This window comes from Branchiostoma belcheri, unplaced genomic scaffold (genome assembly GCF_001625305.1).
Source record: "Branchiostoma belcheri isolate BF01 breed outbred unplaced genomic scaffold, Haploidv18h27 scaffold7, whole genome shotgun sequence".
NCBI lineage: Eukaryota > Metazoa > Chordata > Leptocardii > Amphioxiformes > Branchiostomatidae > Branchiostoma > Branchiostoma belcheri.
Genome location: NW_017804353.1, coordinates 2203374 through 2231254, shown reverse-complemented (window position 1 = coordinate 2231254; position 27881 = coordinate 2203374). Strand labels below are relative to the sequence as shown.

The 27881-nt window shown below is 40.5% G+C and overlaps 2 protein-coding genes across 2 annotated transcripts; one reads left to right on the top strand and one right to left on the bottom strand.

Moving 5' to 3' along the window:
• Positions 1-369: 369 nt before the first annotated feature.
• On the top strand, positions 370-7632 carry LOC109484657 (protein ABHD16A-like). The gene is made up of 19 exons (XM_019788004.1): positions 370-509; positions 1383-1439; positions 1587-1653; positions 1927-2013; positions 2350-2435; positions 2856-2929; positions 3145-3231; positions 3482-3555; positions 3724-3764; positions 4038-4139; positions 4331-4394; positions 4623-4672; positions 4941-5169; positions 5464-5527; positions 5726-5782; positions 6033-6095; positions 6314-6390; positions 6805-6950; positions 7391-7632. The coding sequence occupies exons 1-19, from the start codon at positions 441-443 to the stop codon at positions 7487-7489; spliced, it is 1593 nt and encodes a 530-aa protein (XP_019643563.1). The 5' UTR covers positions 370-440; the 3' UTR covers positions 7490-7632.
• Positions 7633-9060: 1428 nt separating this feature from the next.
• Positions 9061-27852, bottom strand: LOC109484326 (laminin subunit gamma-1-like). Its single transcript, XM_019787581.1, has 30 exons — positions 27343-27852; positions 25980-25985; positions 25004-25635; positions 24424-24590; positions 23394-23561; positions 22880-23041; positions 22392-22540; positions 22098-22196; positions 21508-21710; positions 20959-21139; positions 20257-20476; positions 19827-19961; positions 19290-19439; positions 18848-19004; positions 18365-18523; positions 17720-17956; positions 17281-17407; positions 16661-16859; positions 15844-16005; positions 15242-15406; positions 14775-14879; positions 14190-14336; positions 13432-13821; positions 12994-13175; positions 12343-12609; positions 11531-11768; positions 10867-11045; positions 10073-10281; positions 9646-9745; positions 9061-9428 (listed from the first exon to the last, which is right to left on the bottom strand). The coding sequence occupies exons 1-30, from the start codon at positions 27586-27588 to the stop codon at positions 9252-9254; spliced, it is 5718 nt and encodes a 1905-aa protein (XP_019643140.1). The 5' UTR covers positions 27589-27852; the 3' UTR covers positions 9061-9251.
• Positions 27853-27881: the final 29 nt, after the last annotated feature.

Sequence of the window (27881 nt, the reverse complement as noted above, 5' to 3'; positions counted from 1 at the left end):
CACATGTGACCCGGTAACCCGATACCATGAAGTCGCTCTCCTGTGTAGCATTGTAGCTGAAGTAGGTTACACCAACGTTAACAAAGGCTTAATGTCTGGACGTGATGCTTGTAAGCCTCTACCGGTATAGTTTTACTTGTAGTAACAGTTACAGTGTACCAGGCTTTAGAAGCGGCTGGAAAGAGTGTACCGTGGTACGGGCCGGGTGTACATTGACTAAATAGATAGATGGCGGCTGGTCATGATATTTGGTGATTGCTTAGGTCGTAATTGTATATTTGTATAATATCTTGCCGAAACGTTAAGAATGACATAGATCGCGTAGCGAAACATGACATTTTTTGAAATTGAAAGAAGCCAAATGCTGTCACGGCCTATCACTAGCGCCACCTAGCAAGTAGTAAGAAAACTGCAGTAATCTAGACCGAACCAAAACCAAAATGGCTGCTCTCTGGCGCTGTGCGACCGGACCTAGGCTGTTCCGAATCCCCGCCAACAGCGAAGGAAAGGTACGTAAGGGGCGGGAAGAAGGCAGAATAACGGCAGAAGCCACAAGCTAGCGTTGACAAAAACTATGTGCGGCCAACGCAAGGATTTAGGGTTCTGTTGGGTGTTTTGTTTCAATCGCCGAGGGGGGGGGGGCATTTCAATAAAATATTTTTTGTCGGCATCTTCAATATTCCATGTAATCAGCTAGCTGGTAACTAGTTTCTTGGTTACTAGGTTATGCGAAAGACATATACGTTAGCAACTGTACTGTCCTATACGAGAAATTATTTCCCCAAAATGTAACGTCCTCCTACATAATATAAATTTTTCCTTTTAATTTGGGGAGGGGGGCTGTCTTTCACTTTCATAGGCGGAACATAAATTACTGTGTCATCGGTATTTCCATGCAGAATGACGTAACGTTAACTACAATGTAGAAATGACCTACAGGTCAACTGTGGCTGGTTGTATATTGTGTAAACTACACATAGGTCTCACTCTGTGGCACTCGGGCAGCTAGTTCTCTAAACAATATGGTGTTTATTAAATAATTCATGATTTCATATCAGTCACAATATCACAGTGACACGTTTTGTCTGAGGTGGCCAAATTGATGTTCATACAAAATGCACAACTACAATAGAACTGCAATATGGTCTGGATATATGGTCTGAATAACTCTAAAGCATGATCTAAATATGTCTGAACATAATAAAGCATAGGCAGGTAGTATAGGAATGCACAATTGTAATTGTAAACCTCATAACTTGCAATTGGGAGTTAAAAGTCCAAATTGAATGTTCAAAAGGTACCGTAGTATATATGTATGGTAAATAGATGTTATGTAGAGACAATAGAAGCTAAGATTCATATCTGTCATGTTCATATTGCAGAGTCGTCCGTATGAAGCCAACACAGCTGAAGTTCTGGGAGACAGGATCATACAATGGGTGAGATATTTATCTGCCAGTAAAATTACAACAAATAACCATTTCAGGTTTACTGGAAAAATACTTAGAAATACAAGGGTTAACTTTGCTTCAAATACATTTTGTTGTATAGATCCACACTGACTCTAAATTATGTTTTCTTTCCAGGCATCCTTCATGTGGTCTCTGTCCTGTTGGACTTCTCCCATCCTCGTCACCTACCTGTACCGGAAAGGTACACATAGTGACATACATGGATTTTAAATATCTAGATGCTCTTCATTTAACAAACTGCCTATTGAAGCAATGATAGTAAATGGGGGAAACATATTTTCCAGAGAATGTTTTTATTCTGTTTATATTCTATAACGAACATTCAAGATGTAAACATTTACTTTCAGTCAACTGTGAGGCTAAGAGTAAGAATACAGGAGAATGTACCAACAATACTGAAGGCTAATATAATACTGTAATGTTTTGATCCAGAGTTGTTGTTTCCCCATTCCAGGGTATTTCACCATAGAAGGCATGAACAGTGGACTCCGTATGGCCATGGCTACAGCTGTCATACTGTCAGGGGCGTTTTGGCTAAGAGGTGAAGGCATTACCATGTTATTTCTTTATACTATAGCTTTAAGTTATGCGCTTCTTACCCGGTAATCTACCATCTGTGATTTTGTATCCATAAAATGTATCCTAGCAAAAAAACCTAGCTGGCGTGTTACGCTGAAGGGTACTTGTACAAGCTATACAGTACGAGTACAGATACAGAAACTGATTATTCACACTCTTGTAATTCAAAGTAAGAATCCTCTAAAATTCAGATTCAGAATTCGATTTTCTCTTCACTCAGTCACTCAAATGTATTATCTTGTCTAAGGTCAATACCTATCCCTCCCTGCAAAACCATAATTCACATTTTCTCCCCCAGGCATCGGGAGATGGGCTAACCCTGACTACTGTACCTTCATCGCCATCCTGACTGCAGCTCGACAGGTCTTCTCTGTAGAAAATAAGGTTAGAAAAACAGAGATAAACCCAGCGATCTCCCCATGACATTTACAGTATGGTGGTGGTAGGAGTAAAACCACCCAAAGCAGTGTGCAACATGTGTGTAGTTTTGGAGGGGGTACTCCTGGATGAGATACAGAATTTTGCCTTCAAATACTTCCTTTTTCTTGGAGCTACATATTTAGTCTCCACCAGGCCTTCCTGTGGGGATACAGATTGTAGAATTCTTTCAAAAAGGGAATAATTGGCCAGGAGAGTCAGTCCGTGGGAAATAAAGTTAACATTTACCCCCTGTATTGTCTATCCCTTTGGTATTATCATCCCTATTACTAGTATTAGTCCGGCAGAGACAATGGGAGTTGCAAATGTAGGACACATTTGCCAGGTGTGTAGAACTCTGCTGATTTGCTCTTTTCCCTCCACCAGGTGAGGCTGGCCAGGTATGACTTTGACTTCTGGGCGTGGCCGGTCAACTACAGCTGGACGCAGGTGGCCAACAGGTGAGCTCCTGTTTTTACAAACTGTAGTGTACACACATGTACACCTGAAATGCCAGGCCTCAAATTACCACTAGTAGTAGGCATCCTTCTATCTCAAAAGATGACAGTAGCACTCTAGGTTTTCCTGGTTTGTGGCCACCTGCAGCATCTAGTATGGCAACAAGAACAGTATAAGACTATAACTTAGTATAAGACACATTTTTGTGTGTATGTAGGGATGTCCCGATGAAGAGGCTCCAGCCCAGGTCCAAGGCCCGCGGCGTGGCAGACAAGGTGTGGGGACTGCCCTGTGATGTGGCCAGGTAGGAACATTAGGGATCAAACTGTTTAACCATGTTCCAATACAGAGAGACTCATCAAATCTATCACTTCTTCAGTCAACTTAGGATCCATGTTATCATTTACCTACTAGTAATCAGATGATCAGCTTTCATGCTGAAATAAGGTGTAAACATACTGACAATATATTCTCTATCTGTTCTGAAATGTTGTCAGAATTTATCCTGAATGTATATCATGACATCTTTCCAATGAGTCCTGTGTTTGTTCCAGCTACCTGATGGTGCACACATTTGGACGGCGTATGATTTACCCTGGCACAGTGGGGCTGCTGCAGAAGGCTATGGGTAGGGTTTATACTTATGTAATAAGTGGAACTTGTATGCATGATGTTTTTATTTAAACTAACATATACACAACCTTGTAGCCAATTAGGCATGTAGTGTTAGCTGATTTGCACTAAGTACTGTTGAACAGACAATACAATAATTTCTTTTTTTCTCATAATTTTTCAGCTCCAATGCTTCAGGAGGGTCGAAAGAAACTGGTGGAAAAGGTGAGAAAGAAAATAATGTTTGCATCTTTACCCATGATTGATGTTGATCAAATAATCGATTTTGTAACACTGAAGTAGTGATACCTAGCTGTAGTTTAAAGTAGAATTCAGTAAGTATTGCCCCGAGGAAGGTGAAAAACAGTCACAGAAATGTTGATGTGTACTAGATATATGTTCAGCTAAAGAAGTAAAGAACTTTACTATAAAGTTACTTACCAACCTATTCATGACAGTAACGTAATACTGTTGTACTTGTACCTCATGTGTCTGTAGTATGACGGAGAGCGTGCAAAACTGCTGGCTCAGGACGGAAACGAAATCGACACCATGTTTGTGGACAGGAGGTCAACAGGAGAGGAGAAGGGCAGGAAACTGGTCTGTTGTTTGTTTGTTTTTGTACATGTGTAGGCTTTGATGATCAAAATTGCATGTCGAATTCTTGCATTTCCTTATGGAAAAATGGGGAGTAAGATAACACTTTACACAGTTAATGCTTAAATCTTCTTCCTGTAGCCAATTTCTGCACGTCAATATGTAAACATTTCCATGTGCTTGTCTGTTCTTAGGTCATCACCAGTGAGGGAAATGCGGGGTTCTATGAAGTTGGGTGCATGTGTACACCACTGGATGGTGAGTTTTATACACTGTCAGTGACTTCATACAAATGATAACTAGACTCAGTTATGATTCTTATAACAGAAAAGGAGGTCAGGCTTTAGGATGATAGCTCTTAGACCAGCAGAGGGCTTGTAGTAGTGTACTTGTCTTTCTGTTGTGTCTGAAAGAAAAAAAATTATTATCATGTTGAAATTGTGAATTTTGAAGTCATATTCATCAGAATCTGTGTTCTTTCTGCAGCTGGTTACTCTGTGCTGGGCTGGAACCACCCTGGCTTTGGTGGCAGCACGGTAGGTTATAACTCTATCAAAATAAGTTGCACAGTATTAAAATAAGTAGCACAGTATAAAAATAAGCAGCACAGTATAAAGTATGACTTCTCTGAGCTGTTTATATATACAAACATCAGCTACGATGTAAATATATCAGGTATGTTATATTGTTACTGTAAAAACGTTTCCTTGTAAATCATGTTCCTTATGTCGGAAAGTGCAGTTTAAATTTCATGCATAACATTTCTTGGTGGTATTACTAAACTTGTATCTCATCTTCCCCAAGGGTATCCCAATGCCGGAGAATGAGGGGAATGCGATCGACGTTGTGCTGCAGTATGCCGTGCATCAGCTAGGGTTCTCTCCCGACAACATCATCATCTTCGCATGGTCCATCGGCGGATACCCAGCATCCTTTGCAGCCATGAACCACCCCACCGTCAGCGGGGTCATTCTGGATGCGACCTTTGATGACCTTTTGCCCTTGGCAATATCAAGGATGCCAGAGAGCTTACGTGAGCTTTAGTGGCTTTTTAAAATATCAGTCTTCAGGTTATAAGTAAATATTAACTAAATCACACAAGATTGAATGGTCATGGACTCCTGATCCCTGATACATTGTATTCCTGTGGCTAGTAGTTGTGCTCTAAGACTTGTGAAAGTCACTTTCCTCCCTTCACCCAGGTGTAAGATGTAAGACGGCTTCAAAAAAGGCCACGGGACTACATGAACCTTTTATCTTGTGACTTGTAACAATTACCAGTCAAATCTTGTAACCTACAGTTCAGCTGTTGCTATTGTACATACAGGAGGTATGGTGATCCGAAGTGTCAACACATACTTCAACCTGGACATAGCTGCACAGCTCAACAGGTAGTAGTTTGTGCTTGTTTAGAATTTCATTAAATGTGTTTTTTTTTTGGTCATTCTTTGTTATATAGTCTGTGGTATGTTATGGTCGTATTACACATTAACACAAACTAAGGCTTGTATGTCATGCTGAATTATGATAGTTATACAGAATGATACAGATAACATAGGGTGTAATGTGGTTCTACTTTGCCCTGCCAGGTACCCAGGTCCTGTGATGCTGGTCAGGAGAACCAGAGATGAGATGATCACAACAATGTAAGGTTCAGTACCAGTCTGCACTCTCAAACCTATAAAGGACACTACACTCCTGCATTGAATAAAGTTTGAAATCAAACAGAATTTCCTATCTACAACAAATTATACCACTCCTACAAAGTAATACTAAAAGGGTAAAATAAGTTGATAATTGGATAACTGTCTTTAAAAGTAGCAGAAGTGTTGTGATTATGTGTGAATGTACAATGTCATGTATAATCTTATGTCATGTCTCTTTCTTGACCTCCAGTGACCCTGATGCTATAGAATCTAACAGGGGCAACGACCTGCTGGTCAAACTGCTGCAGTTCAGGTGAGGTCAACTGGTTCTGTGTTATTTATCATGTTTATCTCAAGTTTGCAGAAAGTAACCAAATTGCTTTTGCCTGATTTTTTCTTCACCAAACACATAAGGTTATAACATAAGGTCAATGACATGGACCAGATGTCTGTCACTATGGTAACTGGTGCTTTTGCAAACACCCTGTGGTTGGTTGAATATTACTTGTGAACTGTATTATTTATTTCTAGATACCCTAAGCTGATCACAGAGTCCACCATCACCATGCTCCGGGAGTGGCTCTCAGCACCCACCCCCACAGTGCAAGGTACCAGTAGTTACATTTGGTATTTCACTGAGATACATTTGTACATGTAACGTTACATGTACATAGTGTTTGAGCCCTAACCTGGACCAATGCTCACTTTTTTGGGTGAAGAGAAGAAGGCATTAAATTTTGTATTCATAACCTTCATTACATTTTCTTACTTATGTACCAGTTTCTGACTTTTATCTTATCTACTATTATGTTGTTACATGTTGTGTTTGTATATAACCAGTACTCAGTACTTTTCATGTTAACTGTTTGTTTGTTTGTGTATTTATTCCAGCTGCTGTGTATAACCAGTACTCAATAGAGAAGCAATTGTTAATTGTTTTTTTTGTTTCTCTACTAGTCTGTCGGTAGAGACAGGTATTCACTGTTTGTTTCTTTGGTTATTTGTTTGTTTGTGTGTTGCAGCTGCTGTGTATAACCAGTACTCGGTAGATGAGCAGCTCTGCACGTCCCTGCTGAAGTCCTGGGTGGAGGAAAACTCCGCTAACTTCCCCTGTCTGATCGGCGACCAACTCAGCTCTGAAGAGAAGACTCAGCTAGTGCTCTTTTTGGTAGGTATATGTACAGACCAACAAGAAATGTTTTATTTGAAGGAAAATGCTGCATAGAAATGTAGCAATCTCTGGAAAGTTCTCTTTTGTTGCAAGTTTAAAAAGCATCCTTCATGTCTAAATTTCAAAACCCAAATGGTATTCATGAAGTGAGGCCAAGTGTTGCATCTGTTTAGTTTTTTACAGCAAAGATTTTCTTCAAAGCCTCATCTCCCCACAATGGTTTTGTACCCGAATCTGACAAAATTAGGTTGATTGTAGACTCTTTTCACTACTTAGGTTCTTTAGGTAAACATGTGTAACCTCAGTGTAAATTTAGGGTAAGTCCCAATTCATTCCAGTGTTGGAAGGAAAGTTAGGACTTTATTTCATAATGACTTTTACCAACACAATCTCATGCTAACTCAGTGTAAATGTTTTTTATCTCTTTTTTCCCACAGGCTTCCAAACACATGATAAACTATGAGTCCACCCACTGCACCCCTCTGCCAGTGAGCCACTTCCGCCTGCCCTGGTCGCTAGCTGCACTCCGCGGATAATCATGGGCACTCCGTGGAGAACAGTTTTATAGACCCTTGTTCTATAATGATGATTTTGACAATGAGACATTTTGTAACTATACACTGTTTTGTGTGTTGATTTGTAAAGAAAATATGAAAGTATGGCAGGGCACTTAACATTACATAATACTCAGTCATGATCATGTGTATTGTACACATTGTGTGCATGAGAACTAGATTCTTCTGGTCAGTTGTAAGTATGCGCTTGATAGTATTGACTTTGAATATCGGCAAAATTTTAAGTCAACCCTCTTTGTGTTAACGTCAGACAGAGCAAGCTGGAATGAGTCAAGGAGGGGTAACTTGAAATGAACTTCATCCTGGGATGACAATGTCTTTGGGTTACTGTCATACTCATACAACTTACTGCAAAATATTTGCAAGTTGAAACAAGAGCTGTGAACAAGTCCCTTCATTTAGATTTTGCTTATGCTGTTGTAAACACTAAGTCTTTGTCTTAAGATTGCAAACCATGTTTGAGCTGGATAAATATACTTGCCATCTGTTGCTGCAGTTTTTTATTTACATGTACCAGAACGCCCATTATAACCTTTGGCTGACTTATTATATTCTTCCTCAGACTGAGTTGCAAAAGATAGAAGTCTATGATGGTACAATGGAGGATGACGTTTAACCAATCTTTTGTACAGATCACTTTTGTTTTCAGTGTACAGCTTTCTGAATCCTAAATAACATGGCATGCTTTGATGTGATCACTATATACATGTATAATCTGTATTTTATCAGGTTGGAAAATTACTGTATATTGAGTTCTTTGCTCAGAACCCATGTATCTGCCAATGTTTTTCCACAACACTACTAAGGTGCTACTAATTCAAAACATTCAGTTTGGTAGCTAGTACAGACTTGTGGGTTGTGTTACTAGCAAAGAACTCAATATACATTACTGTATAATGTTTCAGTGCACTTGTGGAGACTTGAAGGTGTACAAAATAATCGTAAATGTGACTGGAGATTGTCTTTATGAGCTGTGAACTAGGTGTTTTGGAAGAGAACTAGAGAACCATGTACTAGTTATGACATATTAAAGCACTGTGGCATTGTACAGGGGTTTGAACACTTTCTTGTCTGCCTTTCAACTTCTGTTGTTGCAACAACTTCACAGTAAACTGAACTAGATTGATTTTTAAGTGAAAATTCATTTGAACTGAAAGTTCATTTCATCTAAAACTCAAGAAGGCTGTATAATTTCATGGAGCAAAAGAGGACATTTAAAAAAATAACATTACACCTTGTGTTACTACATGTATATAATATATACAATGGAATTCTTACTTGCAATGGGTGATAATGTTATAATCTTTATTTACATTGATTTAAACTCCACTCTTCTTAAAGCCTTTACATTAGATATGATACAACTTTATGGGATCCGTTTGACTGTTCCATTAATTTTCAAATGTCGAGAGTCTACGAAACTTTTACCCTTCAGCATCTGCCCTTTTCTTGAGAACACAGTAAAGTAGAATATACCAGATTTATACAAGATCTGAAACATATGAATATGCTATTAAAATCTAAAACGTGAAATGTTGAAATATTTCTCCTTACGATGAACACAACTTTACTTTTTACACTATTCACAGATGTGTATTGCTACAACATACCTGTCCCAAAAAGTATTCTGTTTTCTATTCCCATGGCAGTAAGTTTCCCATGGCACTGCCCTACGATCTCTTAAAAGCTATTGGATTACATTTTGTATTTCCTTTCCCCTTTGCTACCTGATCCCCAATTGTTCTTTCAGTATTTGAAGATTCTGTAGTTTGTTTCTGATGGTAGTGATCTGTGTATGTTTCTCCTGGATCCATGTGTGCTGTGCTGTACTGCTGTCTTGTAGCTGCTGAATTGTTGCGTCGAGCTGCTCGCTGGTTATTTCCGTTCGTAAGGCTTCAACCTGTAATAACACAATGAACAGGCATTTTAGTTCACTCTTAAACAGCATCACACAAATGAAGTCTAAAGGCTTAGTTTTGACATATACTGAGGTACAAAACACCTGGTTTTGGCCTGTTTTAAAGACAGAGTTGCTTAATGCAAATAAAATAATTTGGTAAAATGACCATACTGGTAGCATACCTTCTGCTTGCAAAGACCAGAAAATTATGTCTTACCTCGTTCCTGATGTCCTGTAGTCTCCCCCTGTCCAGAAGTTGCACATTTTGAAGGTCAGATGCCAGCTGAGAGACAGTTTGCTGACTTTGCACCACAGAACTAGTGACAAACAGAATGAGAAAAAAAACAATGGTAAGAGTATTTTTTTTTTCATTTAACAGTGGCTCTGTCTAACTTTGCTAAACAGCAGCATTTGCATTTTAATGAGTGCAACCTTGGAATAGTTTTGTGTACATGTACCTGGCCACATTATGCATGTACATGTAGCTTGTGAGACCTACAAAATTACATAGATGTCGTAGACTGTTGTTGACTTCTACATTGTAATCTATATGTTCTTTTGTCTTGTAGACCTACATTGTACACATGTCTTGCCTTCATGTCTGACACTATCACTGTGACATTGACCTCTAACCTATGACCTACCTTTGTGTTTCGATGACCTGACCTCCAACCCTCCTGACCTCCGCCTCCAGCCTGTCCTTGTCCTGGGTCAGGTTTCTGCAGGCCTGCTGCATTGTGGGAACTCTGCTGCTGTTAGCTGCGCTCACATTTCCCGCAGCCTGGTCAGCCGAGGGGAGGGCGGCGGCTGAAGTGTTCAGTGCCTCAGCCTGAGAGAGGATGTCTGATGTTTCCTGTGTACCAGAAATTTTAAGAAAGGTTCACATTTAATAGATTCAATTGTCTAGTTGTTAAGAAATATTTTGTCAAATTATAATGATTTACTTCATCACATGTTACACATACCTATTACGGTTGTCCTGTGTCCTAAAGCTTTAAATCAATATCAGATTCCATGATTGTATAATTATGTATATGAGCTGTATCAGTGCAGTTTTTTTCTACAATGTACATGTACAAATGTATCTTGCAGTCAGACTGTGGGTCATGAAGCTACTGTATGATGTACCTGGTTGTTGACCAGTGCCTGCATGTTCTTTACCTGTTGCAGTGCAGCCTGCGCAGTGCCTGCAGCTGACTGCAGGTCCTGCTGTAGCTGCTGCGCCTGCTGCATAGCTCAACTATAATCATAGACAAACCCTCTGACTACTGCTCTTACCTGTGACCGATTGTTGACCAGTGCCTGCATGTTCTCCACCTGCCGCAGTGCAGCCTGGGCCGTGCCTGCAGCTGACTGCAATTCCTGCTGCTTGTTGTGCATGCTTCAAAGCTGAATTATTCTTTTAACATGTACATAAACCCCTAATCACTACCCTTACCTGTGACCGATTGTTGACCATTTCCTGCATGTTCTCCACCTGCTGCAGTGCAGCCTGTGCAGTGCCTGCGGCTAACTGCAGGTCCTGCTGTAGCTGCTGCGCCTGCTGCGTGGCGGCCAGACTCCCAGACTGCACCTGTTCCACCTGCTGCAGGGACACGGCCACCACCTCCTGCATTGCTGCAGAGAGAGAAAAAGAAAAATATTCAAAATTGTTGTCTCTCCAGTTTAGGTAAAAAGGTATAGACTAAATCTCCTACAAGACCTAACTTTAACATCAAACAAAGATTGTAGAAGGGACATATACTGTTAACAGCTCTCTCTTGTAGTATGCTGTAAGGGAAAATAGTGGAGGTCAAAAACACTATAATAACTTATAAGTTAACTTGAAAGTTTTGAATGAACTACACAGTTACCATGATTCTAACTAGTTGCATAAAAGCTACTACTAGTAAGCACTAATTCATTGCTTTTATGAGCATTATCAATAGTGAAGCACAGCTTGCAACATATCAACTTCTGGTGAACAATAAAAAAGACCTAATATCTAATGATTTAATCCCTTGGGGCACTTGATTAAAAGTTCAATAGTAGAATATCTAAAGATCAATATGCCTTAAGTTTGAGGTGCCCTTAAATTTGTCTACAAAACAAGTTAGTCTTACCTTGAGACAGAACAGTAAAGTTCTGCAGCACGTTCAGCATCTCCTCAGCTGCAGTGAAGTTATCCTGTGCCCTCTGCACTGCAGCCTGGGCCTCAGCAAAGGCCTGTGACGACCTGTTGTGCAGAGAGTCGGCCTGTTCCTGCAGTCGCTGCACTTCCCCATCGAACTGGGCTGTTGTCTTCTGGGCCTGCTGTATGTTCTCTGCTGTGGCTTCAGCTTCAGTCATGTTACTGGTCACCTGAACATGAGCATGGGTATGGAGAAAAGCAGGGGTTGTACAAAAAGTATCTTGGGAAAGGCATTTTACACGACTTTTCCCACTAGACTCAAGTGAAAATGAGTATTGTCTGTCCAGTATTCGTTTCTATGTGCGGGACACAACACCAGCAACAGCAACCTCCGTTCCGCGTGTATTGCACTGTTGCAATTTCAATAAATCAAATCAAAAAGTATCTTCAGTAGTACTGTGCATCAGATCTGAACTTAACAAACACTTGAAGTGAGACAGCTACAATGTAGTTTGGTTTTCAATAAAAACTTGTTGCTACAATCATTATGGTACCATGTATGAGAATGTTTCATTCATTCTCTGCTCTACAAAGTAAATGTATAAACTCACTCAGACTGATATACCGGTAATAGTTTTGATAAAGATCAGTGAAATATGATGCTCCAACACAGCTGACAGTAACTTTCATGTTCAGCTTCATATTTCAAACAATGTACCACACCCTTCTGTCTTTCACACACAATTCTATCTCTGAATTCTATCTCCCAAAACATTCCCAACAAGAAATTGCCCACAGACTGACCTGTAGTGTCAGTTTATTGGCTCTCTCCTGTAGTCCCCTGCTCCTCTCAATCAACTCCACTACTTCTTCTGTTGGCAGGCTTTCTGTCGAGTTCACTGACCTAGCTGTATCCATGGCAACTTGTGTAGCATGGGACACAGTGCCATACAATCCCAGTACCTGATCCATCTGTGAGTCTAAGCTGGCTGAAATGTTACGTGCTGTCTGGTTGAGTTGTTGGATGAGCTCTGTTGTGTTCTGGTGCAGTGCAACAGCTTTGCTTGCAACCTAGAAATAGTACAAGATAGATGTTTGTTGTTGTTGTTCAAAAGAACAATGCACTATCTACAAGCTTTTTAAAACAAGTGTCTCAAACATGAATTTCAAAGAATTTCTCATGTACAGGGGGGAATGCTTTATTTCAAACTGACTAGTGGCTTGAGTGATGAAAAAATGTTCATTTCTGTTGAATTCATCATAAATTATTATGATAAAAAATGTCCATTTCTTCAATGTCTGAATTAGTCATAAATATTTAATTTCTTGAACAGCTCAAAAAGTCACAAAATGTTCATTTCTCACATATCCCATGGCTCAAATGGTAAAAAAAATGTTCATTTCTTGAAAGCCAACGATATTTAACAAACATGTATATCTGAATGAAATGCAAACCTGTTGTGCTTGCTGTGCCTGCTGAAATGCCCGTAAAGCTGAGGTTTGGATGTCTCCCAGTGTCCCCAGCACCGTGGAGATACTGATGTTGACCTCGCCCTGAATGGCAGCCATTTCTGCCAGCGTCTGGTTCAGAGTGTCAACCAAGTTGTCCAGTTCTGCTGACACACCGGGTAGGGAGTCTGGAGAGAAGAAAAGATTTTAACTATTATAATTCCGAATCATTAAGGTTAAGAGTCAGATAGCATAGCTTATTTTGGGCACCAGAAGACAACAAAAGTTAGCTATATCACCTTAAAAACAGATACAGAGAAAAAGTCATTTTTTAATAGTTTCATTTGGTTGGTAAATGATTGAATAGCAAACTTTTTCATTACAGTCATTATATTAAGAAGAGTGACAGTCATCAAAATGAAAGGACTAAAAACTGGTACTTACTGTTTATAACATTGTAAGCCCTCTTCAGCTGTCTAACAGTGGCATTCCTCTCAGCCTGTCCACTGGAGATATTTCCCAGTGCCTGTTGAAACAGCCCCTCTATCTGCTTCACTTCAGACTCCACAGCCACTGTCAACCCCAACAGAACCTCCTGGGCAGAAGTGTTCAGCTGTTTCAGAGTGTCGTGCATTTCCGCGGCCACGTCTTCTGTCTCCTGTGACCGGTTGTACAGGCCGGCCACTTGTGACTGGATGGTTTCCAGTCTGGTTGAGAACAAGACGTTTTGGTTGTCGCCTGAGTTGAGCATGTTCACAAACTGGGTGATGTTGTCTCTCAGAAGCCTCAGCTTGGCCGTTCTGGTCTCAATCTGGTCGTAGCAGCCCTCACATTCTGAAGAAATTCAGGAAAACTGTCAGTGTTTGAAGTGTGGTGGTTGCATTTGAGTGCCATACATGTTCGAAGCTTACATAATTTACTTTAAAAGACTTTATTGTACAACTGTTACAGTTTAAAAGTACCAAGGTATGCAAAATTACAGTTCTATAGAGTATGTGAGACATCTACAATGTATTACCCTGGTAATAGGTAACAGGGACTACATTAAAAGAAAAATTATTATGACCAGAATGCAAAGAAGAAATTGTGTACTGATCATATGTATCTGAATACGATAAAAACTGTGTGCTTTTTGGCTAAAGCCAGCATGTTTTGAAGATTATCAATTAGGCCCTATAGCTACATGTACATCCAGTTCTTACCTATGCAACCCAGAGTCTCATTATTATAGTAGAGGTTTCCCTTGCACTCGTCACACTTCAGACCCTCAGTAGAGTTACTGCAGTAACACTGGCCAGTCTCCAGGTCACAGGAGGCGTTTACTGAACCCCAGGGACTGCAGCTACAGTCTGGCAAATACAGGAAAGTTAGAGGAAGACTAGTAAAAAGACAATATTTTGTGTAGAACAACATTGCTCTACAATGATTGTACTTAAGATGTATAATTGGTATGATTTATTTAATATATAGTCATAGGATATTGCTGATAAATACTGATACAGTAAACTAAACAATTCATTCATTTATTTAGAAGTCATACAGTCCTGTTTTCAACAGTTGAGTTATTTTCTTGCCATGACTGTATATAAAACTAGATAGAACACAACTTTGGCTTATTCATGAAAGCAACATAATATCTTGAGTTGATATACAAACTTTCTGTAACTTTGGAGAGGAGTTGTTGAAAGGATCTGATCACAGTGAAGTTCCAAGTTGCTTTGAATAAGGACAAAGTATCATCCAAAAGTTACCATATAATTCGAGGACAGGTAGACTATTGTACTCACTTCTACACCCAGGGAAGTCTGGATTGCCTAGTCCGTAGGTGTTTTCTGCACACCGGTCACAGTCAGGTCCCACCACGTTGTGGTCACACAGTTCACAGTGTTTACCTGGGATGGAACGAACGAAACAGGGAGTCAGGGTATCATTTGTGTAGAAAAGAGCTGTTGTGTAATATTAATATCAGCTTATGGAGGTCACAGATGACATATAGTATGTAAATATGGATTGCTTAGCTGTATGTTGGTATTTGTCAGACTACAATACAGTTACAATACAGACAATCCCCATAGGTACCAAGCTACTATACTACACTTGTATTGTTTTTTTTTTTTTTACATAGTACTTATCACAAATCGTAAAGGAACTGCTGTTACTTTTTTTTATGATAAGGGATCTTACAACATGTCTGACAAAAAAAGGGATGCAACAGAGCAGCTTCCTTGCCCCCTTCAACCACCAAATAACTGACCTGTCCTGCCAGGCCTGCAGTTGAGACACTCCCCAGTGATGCTGTCACACTGAGGCGGGGAGGTCAGTGTGTTGTTGCTGCAGTTACACGCCACACAGGGCATGAACCGGTCGTCTAGTTCCCCAGCACGGTGGTACCCTGGGGCACACTCATCACACGACAGACCTGGAAATCAGTTGTTTTTCAAAACATGGAAATTCTACTGTGTCATTGAAACTATTAGTTTCATCAAGTTGCTTGATCATTATTGCCCTGAGGAAAGTAGCAGAATTACTAACCAAAATACACATGTATTGCCAAGTAACTTTTGTTTTGTTGTGCGAAAAGAAGTTAAATATACATTGCAATATTGCAATCCTTTCTTTTGGTGAGTTTTGGTCAATGTTGATTTTGACTTACCATCGTGATAAAATAATTGTACACTGATAGGTAAATTATAGTACATGTATATCCCAACTCTTCATACAGTCTGAAATGTATACTTTTTGTATAATACATCTGGGTGGGGCAGGCAATGACCAAATCATTTTACTAACATATAAGACAAATCATTGATTAGGAAACATCTATGACAATATTTTCATTAAAAAACTTTAAATCACCTGAGAGCCCATCTGGGCAGCTGCAGTTCTCAACTGATAAGACAGGTGGCAGGGCGGGGTCTGCCATGGCAACGGCGGTCTGCAGGACCACCCTGTGCAGAGTGACTGTGGTGTTACCGACTTGTCTGGGCACCTTCACACTAGTCAGGTCAGACAGGAGCCCTGCAGATTAAAGACAACACAAAACCTGGGTCAGAATTTCCTACAGGAGACAACTAGGTAGAGATGGCAGACTTCACTCCCTTTCTGATACTGCTGTGTAATTGTCCCCAGGATATCACAGAGGGGAAGATTCAGATCATTTTAGAAAAACACTGGCACAAACACACAAAGACAAAAGCTCAAGTTTTTTAAAACTTGGTGAAATGTTACATGACACCATGGTGCTGAAAAGCCATCAATGTCTAGGTAAGATACAATGAGATGGTACAAATGTTCAAACCTATTGAAACCACTGAGGCTTAAATGTACATGGTTGTATAGGTGTGGATTACAAAAACTCATTCAAACTTACCAAATGGTTGGAGAAGGACCTGAACTGTTTCCATATAAAGTAAGCAGCAGGACAAATGAACAGGAGAATTTCACATGTGATATCAGACAATATCCTTAGCATTAACTATTTACTCAGAAACTAGGTACACATTTACATGACTCCAAAATAGCTGAAAAATACGTAGTACATGGAATCATCCAAGAGAGATTTGAAAACTTTTTTTTTATTGAGAAAATGGTAAAAAAAACATTGGACAAGCAGGATTTTCCTACTAAAGCTAACTATAGTTTTTTTGATAATAGAAAAACCTGCTGTACTTACTGCTAAAGTTCACAGCATGTAGGAAGGCCTCCACATCTGAGATGTTCCAGAACGTCTCATGCAGCAGGAGAGAGACTTCCTGCAGGGCTGCAGTCGAACCTGAGGAGTTGCTGCGGGGGTCCACCTGCAGGGTTTCTGTTCCCCAGTTCACAAGGGTGAAATTGGCTCCTGTCAATTCCACAAGGCCATCTGTGCTCACCTGAAATACATAATGTATAAGACAGTGAGTAAAAACAGAAGCAGAAAAACCTAACTGCACCTTTCCTTACAACTTAAACGTGGGCTGGTTGTCTCTCCCTATTAATAACACAGGTGACAAGTGGTGGACATTGCAATAGTGTAGCACTTCGACTGATAAAGGGGAACCGACATTAAATCTTAATTGTAAGTTGCAGGCCAGGGACACCAAGACTCAGCATAAGCAAGTAAGCAAGCAAGTAAGTTGCATAAATCTCTAATTCCTTCTTAGATAGTATATATGTATAGTATATGTAAGGCTTACAAATGTATTGGAAAATGTTGTACTCTCCTACTCTTAGGCATTGTGAGGGTCAACCACCTACTTCTGCTGAGAATGTGACTTGTTTCCTTAAATGAAGAAGTTGAAAATTTTAGCTTACCTCATCATCACCACCCATCAGGTCAAGGGTTAGGACGAGGTTCAACCCATAAGACCTTGTGTGGTCTCCCACCAGAGTTCTGCTGACACTATAGTAGGAGACCCCGCCTGCTGTGATGATATCAGAACTGCATGCAAAAAGAAAAAACAATCAGTCTGAGCAAACTATCATTCCAAAGAAAGTTACATCCCTATGATTTTTCAACCCTTTATTCCAATCCATGTTCCAATAACTCAACCTATGTTTCAATAACCCTAACCCTATATAGAACATAGGGACATCAGAGCATATAGGGGTGTCAGTACATAGGGTGTCAGAATGTAGGGGTGTGAGAACATAGGGCTGTAAAAATATAGGACTGACAGAAAACAGATCTAGAGGTGTGAAAACATAGGGTTGCCCCTGACCAAAGCTTGTTTCATTGCCTATAATAACTCACCTGTTGACCTCCACCGTGATGTTCTGCAGCAGAAACCCCACAGCTGACCTACAGCTGTGTGAGTGGCCGAAGCAGAAGCAGTCCTGGCACCCGTCTGGGTTCCACGCAGCCAGGTTAAAGGTCATGTTCTGGCAGGCGCTGCACTTCTCTCCCTCCACATTGAACTTGCAGTCGCAGGACCCGTCTGTCTGGTCACAGTTCATGACCTCTGACCCTGCTTCATCACAGCCACAAGGACTATGGAGAATGAATTAATGATGAAATGTAATTTTACTTCAAATAGCATTTTTAACACTGCAAAGGCAGCAAGGTTTATGAGACATTTGTGGCATAATATTTAGGATGAAGGGTTTTCAGCTTAATAATATTTTATACAAACGCCAAAGATTTCTCACTCAGAATCACTCTGATGACAAACCAACCAACAGAGAAATCAACCAAAAAAGCAATATGTAATCAGTAACTAAAGACAGTCTCCTTGGCATGAGAAATTAGACAAGGCTCAATCACTTTAAGCAAACAACTTGCCTATCAAATTCTAACTTGTGACATACATGTACAATAGTGTGGCAACAAAAAATAATTATATGATTTATATTTACAAGTAACATACATGTATGATCAAAAGTTTTATCATACCTGCACCCTTGTGATGAGAAGTTGAAGAACCCCGGCAGGCAGACATCACACTTCTGTCCCCCGACGGTGTCCTGACAGGGGCACTGTCCTGTCTCGTCACACTGTGGGCTCACTGAGCCTGTCTCATTACACAGGCAGGGGTCACAGCCTCCCCCACTCTCAAACCTGTCAAATAACATGACAACAGTTTGTTGAGTTGAGAACACTTTTGGTGAGTCAAAATGTAAAAAAAACTTCATGTTTTATCTCAAATATTTAACAGTCAGTCAGTGTGATCAATTACCATTTTGAAAAGAAATATCATATGAGTCAAAAATAAAAGATGCCCATAGGAGAAAAAAATACACAAGACTTTTTTGTACTAATTTAAAGTTGTATTGAGTTAGTAAAAGAGATGAATTAACAGTCTCTCAATATTATCCTTTTAAAGCTTGGAGAAAAATTGAAGCAATCAAGTGTTAATAGGTACGGTTACTGTATCTTTCCTACCCAAAATAATTCAGCTGACAGCTCCTGCACTGCAGATCTGCTGTTAGGTTGCGGGCACTTGGCATGGACACATTGGCCACCCCTGGGTGACAAGGACACTGTCCTGTCTCAAGGTCACACACCAAATGCACAGAACCAAGGTCACTGCAGTTGCAAGCTGTGAAATGAAAAACACATACATGTACAGTACACTGTATTCATCATTTCACTAGGAACTTTCAGACATACTCAATAACTCACTCACTCACTCACTCACTCACTCACTCACTCACTCACTCACTCACTCACTCACTCACTCACTCACTCACTCACTCACTCTCTCTCACTCTCTCTCTCTCCCAAGCCGTACTACATTGCCAAAAATAAGCACAAAGTGAAGCAATATAACAATTACAGACAAAACAAACATTGAAGTCTTATGATTCCCAAGTTAAGACCTCACCTGAGCATCCCTCCTGAGAGAAGCCATGATACCCAGGTATGCAGGTGTCACACCTGGTTCCCCCAACACCTGGCTTACATCTGCACTGTCCACCTACAGCGCTGCAGTCTGACGCTCCTCCCAAGGTGCCAACAGGGTCACAGTCACAGGCTGCAAACAACACATAATAGGTAAGCCATGAAAACAGTCAAAGTCTTCACAGACCTAGGTTTGTAGGGAGGTAAATAGTTAAACATAGTGATGCCTATAGTCTGAAAGCAATTGTGAATTGAATGTTTTGTTCCATTCTGACTAACCTTCCACGGCCTTAATGTGTTACTAGGTACCTATCATGTTTTTGTATGCCAACAAGAAATTATTTCAATAAATCATAAAAAGTAACCATTGGCCCTTGATGCAAATTTTATGCAAATGGTAGAGATCACCTACTTTGAGGTCTTTTTTTGTCTAGCATCCATTAGTGAGACTAATAACATATGGTTATACGTTATATATTGAAAATACTAGGAATTGTAGTAAAGTGACCAACACTCATACCTCTTGCCCCATCATACATTTGTGCGCTAAGTGAGAAGACCATCTGTTGGCACTGCTCTGTGCTGGCTGTGTCACCAGTGGGAAGGGGGGCTGCACTTCTCACACAGTCCTCATACTCTTCCTTGGTACTGTTGTCTGTACAGGATAGATACAGATATACATGGAGCTGTCAAATGAGGAAATATAGAAATATGTGCCATGCTTTGGTCTAGTGGTAAGCAATTAAGTAGATGGAGCATAATTTACCCCTGTGGTGCATGCTTCAAACCACATGCTCTGCCACTGGTTTCAGTATTTTAGAGTAGACATTTACTGCTACCAGTAGTCTATCAAGTTTTTACAAATCACCTAAAGTGGACAGTAGAGGTCTGCACTACTGAAAGAGTGTGACACATTTGTGGTGAAATAAAAATATGAATGTTGTTCCTACCTGCAAGCTCATAGACAACCGACTTTGTCACATCAGGTATCAACAACAAAGAGTCGACCACCACAGGTGCACCTGCTCCATCCAGGTGTACTGACACCTGGTACCTGCAACGTCTGTCCAGCTGTACAGGGTCAGTCAGGGACACCTGTCCAACTCCTGCTGTCAGGGTGATGTTCTGGGTGTAGGCAAGGCCTGACTCATAGGGACACAAGCTGAAGACCTACGCAAGAAAAAATAGGCAAAAAGGCATTTAGTGTTAGTTACCGCTCTTGGGGATGAAAAGAAGTGCTGAGGGAAAATAGTGCTAACTTGTCATACAGTATCACACCAAATAACACATTTTGAGCAAGTTATAGCACATTTTGAGCAAGTTTTGAACAGCATTGCTGCTGTAAATGTTTTTGTGCTTTCACCACTGTTATTATCTCCTTGCTATGTAAATCTGTAACCAACACAGATTTGGTGCCTAAAGGCTATGTTAAAAGAGAGAAGGTTAGAAACCAAAAAATCAAAATCATAAATACTAAAAATTGCATACATGTATGTTATAAAGCACAAAAAGATAACGATTGCCTGATTACAGTTCATTGGATGGCACAACTATGAGGTATAACCACATTTTCAGTACCAAGGAGAGGACTTGTTTTCTTCATTTTACCTCTTGCTCACTTTAAAAATGCATGAAACATGAGCTAATTGTACCTGTTCTGTGCTGTTCCCATCCACAGTTAGGCTTGTTGGGGTGCTGCTGTTCATTTGGATGCTGTCATTGCCAACAGATGACCCATTGACCTCTGCACTTCCAACGGTAAAGACTTCCACATAGGCTGCTGGCAGAGTTGTGTTGTTGTCAACTGTGTGCCGCACTGCTAGAGTGTAGAACCTGAAACAAGGCAACAAGAGATGCGATTTTGGACAATGAAGCTTTAATACATACACACTGTTATTATTACACATATTAATTATGCTTCTCCAGTTTAATCTGGTGTAATATAATGTTTTGAAATTATGCTTCTTGTTGGCATCCTTTTATATTGGAAAAAATACAAATCGATGGCCTTTGACAAGTGGAATTTCCAATCAAAGAAGAGCATGCTTTAATAAAAAATGAAGCTACAGATACCACAGCAACTTACAAAGTAATAGTATGTATTCAAAAGACATCACAAAATCATTACAGTGTGCGTTGACCATTTGCAACTGCTCTTCTTTGTTAAGTAGACAGATACAGGGATTATCTACTGGGCTTACCAGTTTTGCTCCACCTCAACATTGAATGTTACCACAGCATTCCCAGTACAGCTGACAAAACCCCTGCCTGTGAATGGTAGGGTCTCAGGAAGCTCCGTGGTGACAACTGAACAGTTTGTCTCCGTGTTTTCTTCTGCCTCAAACAGGAGAAAATCCAGCCCTGGTACGTAGTAGCCATCCTGTGTCTGGTTACAGCACAGCCCCTGTAGGTTGGGTAATGGACAAGTGGGTAAAGGGATACATGATCAATAGTTTGAACTTATAAACCTCCTTTTCTGACAACTCTCCAGTGTCGCTCACAAAATGTAGTGGATGCTACCTGAAACACCTGAGACCATTTCCAAAATCATATCCAATTGCTTGAATAACTTTCTCTGATGTAAGTGGGTATAGAGTGTTTGCCTTGCATTCAGTAGTTTGTGAGATCCCCAGCCAAGTCATACCAAAGACTTTAAAAGTGGTACAAACTGCTTTCTCTGCTTAGCACTAAGCATTGGGGAAAGAGCCAGTGGAATAGCCTCTTGCTGCGGTGATTGTACAACTGTACAGTAATAGAGGTAGGTGGGAAGAAGCTTTAACTTAAAACTGACCTGTAGGTTGGGTCTGCAGTCACACTGTCCTGTGGACTGGTCACAGCTGGTGTTCTGGGAGGCTGAGCCACCCACATCACACAGGCATGGCAGGCACTCCTGAACAGACACAAAAGTTGGCAATCAGTAGCAGAATGTACAGTGCACCTGAAGGAATTGGCATAACGCACCTGAACAACACCCATAATGTATCATCCACACTTCAGCACAACATCAAACAAACATCAAACAAAGACAAATAAATCTGAGTTTCAAAACTTATGTCTTGACCTCCTGAAGAACTGTTCTCCTTACCTGTTCAGGGTCAACAGGGAACCTCCAGTACTTGTCCTTACATCTGCCACATGTAGCTGTCTCAGTGGTGGTCTTACATGGACACTGTCCCGTAGTCTGGTCACACAGTTCCAGGCTATCCAGTGTTCCCAGGGTGTCACAGCTACAGTCTAGGGAGAAATTTGGTATATTGTTTTAAATAAAAGTATGAGAAAATCATTATTTATTGCTTTTACATGTTAGCTAAATATAGTATGTGATCATTGTTGCACACAATGTAGCTATATGCAAAGTGCAAGATACTGATAAACACTAAAAAGGGAAAAAGAAACTGGCTCCAAGGCAGCAGGATGAATTTGTAGAGTGCATCATGTAGCTCTCCCAAAATAGCATGACCCTTATCAAATATTGAAAAGACAGGAATGAAACAATACAATTTAATGTGTATCATCAATGCCTAGGTGAATGTAGAAAATGGCAGAAGAGAAGGTTTTCAGGAGAAATCCTACTTTTGCATTCTCCTGGGCGGTCCTCTGACAAAAGTCCCCATGTCCCATTGACACACTGGTCACAGTGTAGGCCTGTCACCCCCGCTTTACAGTGGCACTGCCCTGTGTGTGGGTCACATGACGCGTCGCTGTCCCTGACTCCCAAAGCCTCGCAGTTGCACGCTGAGAAGGGATCGACAAAACATTGACAATCTTACAAAGAGAAGCATGGCATAGTTAGTAGCAACAAAACTATGTCTCTAGGTAAATTTGATCCAGAAATTTCCCTTTCCCTTTGATTCTACATATGATAAATACAATGTACAGTATATAGTAAATTGTTTATGGGAGGAATATTAATGGAGGAAGAAAAAACAGAATGTATCTAATTTTAGTGTTTCAAGCTAGAATAAAGATTCAATATTGCTGCTGCAGTAAAAATTTGCCCACTTAAAACTAATAGATAGTATTGACATCATTAAAAAAATCAACTCCTTTTTTTTCTAAAAAGGAAAATCACATATATCCTGCTTACTAATGCAGATGTCTGGATAGTTGAAGGGTAGTGAGTCGTTTCGGTAGAAGCTGGTCTGACAGACAGAGCAGTTCACGCCTGTGGTGTTGTGTTGGCAGTCCTGACACACACCGTGGCCCAGCGTGGCGTTATACACACAACTGTCAGCATGGTCGTTACAGTTACACTCTGCAATGACAACTGGAATTGTTAATTCTGCAAGACATCCGGGTTTTGACACTAACAATACAGTGAAATATAGAAACAGAGAGAGAGATATGAAATTTCATCTTTGTGTTAAACAAACTTTCCAACTTTCCAACACCAGATACCAGATCTCAAGAGTTATGTGCATGGCCAGTACATATAGAATACAACACGGGGTATTCCGTATCGCCCGAGGTATCGGCCCGACCGTGGGTCGGATCGCCCGATGGCCGCAGGCCGGAGGGCAATCCGACTTGCGGGAGGGCCGGGACCGAGGGCGATGCGGAATACACCGTGTTGTATTTTATTTATGTCATACCCACCCAAGAAAACACGCCTTTCAATGCAAGATGAGCCAAAAGTTGGTGCCACTGAACCCTAAACTGCAACAACATCAATTCCAACGTCCGGATTCTGTATTCGAATTTTCGAAAGGGGCACACGCGGTCAGGGCGAAATGCGTTCGAATCGTTTTATGGAAGCCAGGGAAGCGTTCGATAACGGGTTCCGGACCGGGCTGTACCGTAAAGTACGGCCCGGTCTGGAACCCGTTATCGAACGTTGTCGCGGCCCGGGTATGATATAAAAGCCCCTCCACCACATTATAACCAACTGGGACCCATGTATATTCTAGCCCCAGTTTGCTCCTCTAAATGCTTCCCAGCAAAATAATCAACAAGGAAGATTTCAAGGGAGTGAGCTAGATTAAGACAGATTATAACGTCGTAAGTATAGACATGTGAAACAAAACTACAGAAAACGTGTCTGTCTACTCTGACACTTGTTTGGACTATAAACAGTCTACACGTCGTGTGTGACCCAAGAGAAAAATCTGTCTGCCTACTCTGGCACTCGTTTGCGGTTCCCCCAGGCTGTGGCAGGTAGGACCCTCTCCTCCAGGGCCGGTTGTTATAGAGCGGGAGGCAACGCTCACAGCTGGGGCCGGCCGTGTTGTGCTGACACTCACACATCGTGTTGTTACAGTACAGCCCATGCAAGTTGCAGTAACATCTGCAGGTACATAAGGAAAAGAGGGAGAAAAATGAGTGGAAGTTTCTCAAGTTTGCCGACACTTAAATTTAGTGGTATGGAGGGTATGGAGAGTCTGCAAAGTACTAGTGAACACTTCAGAAAGTTCTAGATTTATAGTAAATGTTACACTTATTAACTTACATGTAACTGTGAAAGCTTGGATTTGTGGACAAGCTTATTGGATAACAATTTGAGACTGTCTTGTTCAATTTTTGTTGTGGGGCGATCAGTATATGCATGAATATAACTGTTACACATTTACAGTCAGGCAATTGGGTTCATTCACAGTGACACCTGTTATGAAAATGGTTAAGTCTCCATTGATTTCTTAAACCCCATGGCCATATTTTATTGAATTTGTGTCAAAATCTTAAAAGCCTTTGTCCACTTACCTTGCTACAAAATCTATGTTTGAGATGGTGTAGTAGTTCTGAAGCTTGGAGAGCAGGTCTGACGACACTTCTGTCCCATCTGTGGCCGGATACAGCAGCTGTATTCTCAAGTCTGTGAACACAAACAGTTCCCGAAAGGTGTCGTTCTCGAACTTTTCCAAAATCCCCTCAACGTTCGACCGATCGTTGTATAGCTGCGTCAACTTCTCGAAGGTGACAGCCGAATCCTGCGGCTCTCCAACCATAGGCAGGATGTCACTGTCTTCCCCTGTACAAGTAATCTCTGTGGCACTGTCCAGCGAGACTGCACTCTGCTCCTTATCTTCTAAGCCAAAAGCCTCTCGGCAGTTGTAGGCGTAGTACTGCATCGTTTGCCAGGTCCTCCCGTGATCTAGCGACTTCTCGAGCACCATTGTACGCGGTCGAGCCGTCGGCATTGCGATCGTGATATCATCGCCAAGTTCGTAGAGGGTAGGAAATGATAAGGTGATGTTTATGTGGAGGGGTGTGGGGTATAGAAGCCAGCTGATAGACTGCCAAAAGGTCGGGCTCTCTGCAGTACTGTCCTCATCAACCATGAACTCGGGAAGACTGTCGTCCAAAGAACACTCCCTTATATCAGAGAATATTGCCTGCGAAAGAAGAGAAAGATTTCGTATGTATACATTTGTATGTAAGTGGTGGATGAAACAGAGCAAATCTTCCCTAGTTGTTATGACTCAGAAATTATTATTTCTTTCAGAAATAGACAGAAAGTTATTTGGAAAGAGAGTCCCCATAATTTTAAAAAATTTTGCTTTAAGAATTAATTGCATTTATTGGACAACTTACTAATACATAATAAAAGATTAAACAATCAAAGTCATTACTTGTATTTTTAAAATCATTTGAAATCTCTTTAATGACATATTAGACATACATGTATGTCACACATAATTGTAAAGAAACTAAAACACATAAAAAGAAAACATCTTACGGAGTCCTTTCACGTGCAAGCATGCAAAACAGGAGAAACACAAAGAAATTAGGTTTAACTAATAACTTAAGTTTTGCTTACATTGTTACTTTTTTACTTCTTTTTTATACAGGAGAAAGAACAGTCCATATAGTATTACATACTAGTAGCAAATAGTAACAGTTTTCTTTACCAATAGTTCTGTAGCCAATTGAGAGGAGTTTAATGTCTAATGCAAAATTATAAATTGATGATATAATGCAAGTACTGTACCATGAAACACTGTTTGAATTTAACTTAAATCTTAATAAAGTTTAGGACTATTATTAAGCTATATACACTTGAATCAGAAGTAGACCATTGTATGGTAGGAAACAACTCCTAAATGTCAAGCAACTATTTTCCCTTTAGGTTTATGATGATTAACAACATGGGTGTAACTCAGGCTGAATTCAGAAGGTCAAAGTTCACTTAATGTTATGTTGACTAGTTGCTCAGTGAGTCGTACTTCACTTAATGGATTGTTGAACAACATTCCAAACAAACTACGTTTCTGGTTTACTTTATCTTTTCCGTGCTTGCCTACACAACTGTCAACTTCACGGAGAATGATGACTGACCATGAAGATGGTTGCACAGACACGACTACATTGCAGCTTTGTAAAAGGCTTGGCGAAGCATCACAAAAGTTTATCTTGGCATTTACGAACACCCAGGGGTTGCTTGTCAGTTTTGCATGAATGGAATTTTTACCATGAACATAATACTTAGTAGATCAATGTGCTTCAAACTGTGCCAAATGATTCATATATTTGAAACTAGACACTGAGACAGTAACGGGATAATAATAACTTTGGACCCTGTTCTGGTCAGGTCACATTGATCCACCTTTTTGTACACCACAGTGCATAGTTTCAGAGATAACCTTTGGGTCTTTGGGTGTTACGTCATATCAAAACACTTTGTTGCTAACTGCATGCATGGCTATAGAAACAACTGAACAACAAACATGTCAGTTTCACTGTTGACAATAAATAACTCATGAAGAATTTTGACTCATGATGAAACAGAAAACACCTGCAGCACAACACAGCTGGTGTGTTACGCCGAAAGGCGGTTATACCGGCTATACAGATACAGAAGCTGGTGTGTTATGCCGAAAGGCGTTTATACCAGCTATACAGAGGCAGAAGCTGGACCAGGTGTGTTATGCCGAAAGGCGGTTATAGTCCGGCTATACAGGTACACAGAAGTACATACATACAGTGGAGTAGCAATAGTGTTAAGGCAATATAAATATAGTGTCCTTTCCTTCATTTCACAGCAAAAATCTAACCCAAAATTATAAAATATGATAGAAATGAATTGACTGCATAGTACTCACCTGTGTGGCATAGTCATCATACACCTGGCCGTCAATTTCACTCCCACAGGTGTACTGTGCAGGTGTGACAGTCAGGTCAAACGGGAGTCCTGACAGATGTGACGTCGCGCCGAGACAGGCGTAGTACACCATCTCTCCATCCACCTCCTCCTCACACTTACTGGTCTCCAGAGCCAGGAGTGGTTCCCATGGAAACAAAAGAACTAATATCCATATAAGGACATGATCTGTTGTCCTTGGCTTCATGGTGCTTAGCAAGTTCAGTAGAGTTCAGCACGAGAGCTTGTCAGTGACTTATATAGTCTGTGGTTTCATATATGTTTTCCTCTCTTACATGTAAGACTGCAGGGTGGTTTTCAGGTCCAGTTATGCCATTGTTGTAGTTGTGTAGTATTGTGAATTTCAGTTGGGAATCTGCTTGTTGACTAATTGATGAATCCCTGTCCTCCTTGATGCAATATGGGTCAAATTTAAACTTGAAGTTGTCCACTTTTGTTGTTTTTAAGTTCAGTAACTGGATAGGAAACAATTTAAATATG

Bases quoted from the DNA above. Each gene is read 5' to 3' on its own strand.
- LOC109484657 (XM_019788004.1), top strand. From the start codon at position 441: ATGGCTGCTCTCTGGCGCTGTGCGACCGGACCTAGGCTGTTCCGAATC. The intron at 4,673-4,940 runs GTAGGTTATAAC...ATCTTCCCCAAG, and splicing joins CTGGCTTTGGTGGCAGCACG to GGTATCCCAATGCCGGAGAA. The intron at 6,951-7,390 runs GTAGGTATATGT...TTTTTCCCACAG, and splicing joins CTCAGCTAGTGCTCTTTTTG to GCTTCCAAACACATGATAAA.
- LOC109484326 (XM_019787581.1), bottom strand. From the start codon at position 27,588: ATGAAGCCAAGGACAACAGATCATGTCCTTATATGGATATTAGTTCTT. The intron at 21,140-21,507 runs GTAAGCCCAGTA...GCCTTGTTTCAG, and splicing joins GTTGAGGTGGAGCAAAACTG to GTTCTACACTCTAGCAGTGC. The intron at 11,046-11,530 runs GTAAGACTAACT...CTCTCTCTGCAG, and splicing joins CTTTACTGTTCTGTCTCAAG to CAATGCAGGAGGTGGTGGCC.